Source organism: Cryptomeria japonica, chromosome 9 (assembly GCF_030272615.1).
Source record: "Cryptomeria japonica chromosome 9, Sugi_1.0, whole genome shotgun sequence".
NCBI classification, from domain to species: domain Eukaryota; kingdom Viridiplantae; phylum Streptophyta; class Pinopsida; order Cupressales; family Cupressaceae; genus Cryptomeria; species Cryptomeria japonica.
Window position 1 is genome coordinate 672507001 of NC_081413.1, and position 4084 is coordinate 672511084.

Genomic DNA, 4084 nt, shown 5'->3' on the forward strand with positions numbered 1-4084 from the left:
ATTAGTATAAATGTCTGTCACAGATTTCAAAGCAAATTAATAGGCAGAGATGAAAACATTAGTCTCCGCCTATAGATAGGCGGGACTAATAATGGATATGTAAATATTAAAAGAGAATATGTGAACTCCACTTCTGCATAAATTAATCAAAATAAATTTTAATTTTATACAAAATAAGAATAACCATTTCCATGTACTTAGAATTATATTAAATACAAATCATTTCTTAAAGTAAAGTTAGGGGAAGAGCACCAGTTATGGACATGGTACCGATGATAGTCATGTTTTTGTCAACCCAACCTCCTGTTACTAGATATCAAAGGAGCCCAAAAAATTGTTAATGAAAAGTCCATTAATGAATATCACATGTACCAATAGTGGATAATTTTTTAGCTTTTTTTACCATAACTAGCCCATTTGTGCACCACTACTGGACATTTATGCATAACTACTGGGACATTTGTCCACTACTACTGGACTACTACTGGATATTTTGAGTTATCCACTATTGGCACAAAGGTGATTATGTATCGGACGACACTTTGAAATGACCACTTTTTGACCTTTGCGCACATAACGAATTCCACAGCGTGCATCGTTACTACTGAGAAGGCAAAACAATAGCTTTAAGCAGATAAGTTGCATATGGAGAGGACCAAAAAAAATCATCGAAATCGGATGAACCAAAAAAAATCATCGAAATCGGATGAACAATTTAAGAGCTTAAGATGTGCGAAGTTAACTATGTCCACTATTGATACACTTCCCTAATGTTAAAAAAAAACTTTAAAACAAATATTTGATTACCAATCAAATCTATAATGTCCAATGAAAAGATGAGTACTGATAACAAAGGTTATAAATTTAACGTACCCCAAGAGCGATCGTGTCGTAAGATTGATTAAAAGCTGGCAATCAATAAAGTATCACGTACCTCTTTAACTTTCACCAGAAACAAAAGGTCGAGATACTCAATTATAATATTTACAGAGAAAAAATCCATTGAAATACCACTGTTACGATTTCACAGCTAATACAGATAGCTGTAAGGCAATAGTTTACACTGATCTAACCAAGATTAAAAGAGATTTTGTAAGAATGTTTATCACCGAACAAGGATATCAATCATGAAGTATTTTCTATTGTCATTTCATTTTGAAAAATTCTTGAATACAATTTATAACCAGTGATGGAGTATAACTCCACAAATAAATGGGGCAAATGAAAGAAAAGACTGAATATCAGAGAATGTGGGACAATAAATTCTGATAGATCTGTCGGGAAAAATTATTGGCATTTATTCGATTCTGTGAGATTTTTTATATAATTTTTTGTATGGGACAATACAAATGATTTATAATATATGAAATTATTCCTAACTGTGCTTCTAATAAGAATCGTCCAATGATTCATACAATAATCATTGATGGATCTGATGTATTTTTTTCTACTATGGAAAAAACAGAGGCACTTAGACACCCCTGTTGAGCATCTCCTGGTAGCGCTTGAAAGAACTCTGCTTCTGAAATCGCATCTGGGCATGAAATCTTTTGATAAAAATGTCAGCCAGATCATCAATTTCATCTTCCAGCTCGACCAAATCAGTACAGGTAGAAAGCCGACCATCAAGCATAGAAGAAATGGAGTTTCTTGGTGACTCAAACAGGGTATGTGACAGATAATCAAGCTCAGCCGGCTCATACTTTGCTTCAGCAGCAGAAGGAGCACAAACAGCAAGCGCCATATTATCATTGTTCTCCTCCTTCTCAGCATGAAACAAAACATTCATCTTATGACAAATCGCCTTGAATATCTTCTTGTTCTTGACAAGCCCAAGAGCAACCAGTTTTGACTTCATTACATCAGTTGCTCTGTCTTTCAGAGCAGTAGACTTGGTTTTCACAACACCTCTCACTACAGACCAAACTTGCTTGACAAAATTTGTAGAAGCCTCCATCTTCATCATTCTTGCCTCAAATTCTTTCAATCCTGGAAGTAAAAAGGCAAATTATTGCCTCCAATTTCTTTCAATCTTGGAAGTAAACAAGGCAAAATCTTGCTCAACTTCTTTCAATCTTAGAAGTGAACAAGGCAAATTCTTGTTCCAATTTCTTTCAATCTTGAATCTTGAAAGTGAGCAAGGTGAATTCTCAATTCAATTTCTTTCAATCTTGAAAAGGCAAACTCTTGCCTCAACTTCTCAATAATTGAAATGAACAAAGCGAATCTTGCCTCAATTTCACTTGCTCCAACTTCTCTCAATCTTTGAAGTGAACAAGGTGAATCATTGCCCCTCTTGCTCCAACCTCTCTCAATCTTTGAAGTGAACAAGGCGAATTCTCACTTCAACTTCTCTCAATCTTTGAAGTGAACAAGGCAAAATCTTGCCTCAACTTCTCTCAATATTTGAAATAAACAAAGCAAATTCTTGCCCCCAACTTCTTTCAATCTAATTCTCACCCTAACTTCTCTCAATCTTTCAAGTGAACAAAGCAAATTCTTGCCTGAACTTCTCCCAATCTTTGAAGTTACCAAGGCAAAAGACTTGGAGTTCACGAAAGAAGAATGGTTCTCCCGGGCTCTATAAATAGCCCTTCAAGGTAGAGTAGAGCCAAGGCATTATGAAGAAAAAGATGTCACGCGCATGCACGAGATAAAAGAAAAGTCATGAAAGTGGGTCAATCGGTGCGCCTGCTGTTTCACAAAAGCAGGACTGTATATAAATGGAGTACAAGCTGAAAAGAGCAAAAGTGGGCGGCGGACTGTTTGAAGGGTGAAGAAATTCTATACTTGTGAAGGCTAAATAACAAAGTTGCAGAAAATTTTGTATAAGTGGCCCTCACTAGGGTTTGTTATTCCCTGTACCATATAAAGCATGAAAGAGAAAGGGGAGGCGGACAAGCCTTCTAAAAGCCTTTTTCTCTGCTTTAATGGCTTGTTTATGTATTTGTCTTCCTATTGTGCAGTACCCATGACGCTTCCTTCTCATTAAAAAATTACAGTTTTGAAATTGGTTTTGGGGTTTGTGCTTGCTTTTGAAAATATCTAGTGGTATTAATATGATTGTGAAACAAACGTGAGATTCTTTGCTCATTTGAATTGTTGGTTTGCGGCCAACTGGTTCATGTGGGTCCATGTTCAGACTGGCAAGAAATCTAAATTGGAAACCAGGGCAATCTTAAACTAAAAGCTTTTCTATAAAATTCATAAACTCAAATTGGTTGATGGGTATATACACAACTTCTTGCCTTGAAACCTCCTTGTATATACATCTCCCTTGGGTCTAAAGAAATTGATTGTGTATATACCTCTCCCTTGGGTTTAAAACAATCTCCCACCTTGCAAGTTGTTCAACCTTTTGATAGTGTTTTTTAATAAAGAAATGGAGGACTTTTGGGTTTGTAGGGAGAAAGCTTTATAAACATTACAAATGGTATTGTAGGACAACTAGCCTTGTCTTTTCTGTTTTAAAAGATGGTAAATTAAAATCATGAAAATAGTTGTCTAGTTTTTTTTTAGATTTGATTGTACGTGAATGTTTTTATTACCAATGTTTTGGATCAAATTCCATGATCTGTCATGAGAATAAGATATAATTGTGAATATTGCTTGTGAGTTTTTTAAGTTGTGACAAGGTTAGTTTGTTAGATTATATAGTGTGAAGTTGGATATAAGGACGTATTTGATGGATTGTAGATTTTGGTTTTTATATAAATCATGTTAATATTGTGATGATGATTATGATAATAATAATTTTGATGAATTTGATAAAGCATATGAGTTTTGATTGAAATTATATTTCTTGTTATAAAATATTACTTAAGAGTTTGTTTGTATGTTTAATCAAAGGTGTTAACCCACCTATAATGTATTATATTTACCAAAAGAATATTACATTAAGAGTTAATGTCAAAATTTGTCTATACAAAATTAGATAGCAAGAAAGAAAGTTGAGCATTGGTTGATAACAATTGTACACATAGAGCAAAGAGAAACACTAGTCACCAACAAAATTAGGGGGAACATCTACCAGTATAATTAAAATTACCAATTTCTATATTTTTTCTAAAAGAGCAACTTTGAG

General features: G+C 34.2%; 1 protein-coding gene across 1 annotated transcript; it reads right to left on the reverse strand.

Moving 5' to 3' along the window:
- Positions 1–1115: 1115 nt before the first annotated feature.
- On the reverse strand, positions 1116–2919 carry LOC131054861 (uncharacterized). Its single transcript, XM_057989486.2, has one exon. It carries the CDS (start codon positions 1964–1966, stop codon positions 1472–1474), a length of 495 nt encoding a protein of 164 aa, XP_057845469.1. The 5' UTR covers positions 1967–2919; the 3' UTR covers positions 1116–1471.
- Positions 2920–4084: the final 1165 nt, after the last annotated feature.

Coding starts and splice junctions, on each gene's coding strand:
- LOC131054861 (XM_057989486.2), bottom strand. CDS start 1,966: ATGATGAAGATGGAGGCTTCTACAAATTTTGTCAAGCAAGTTTGGTCT.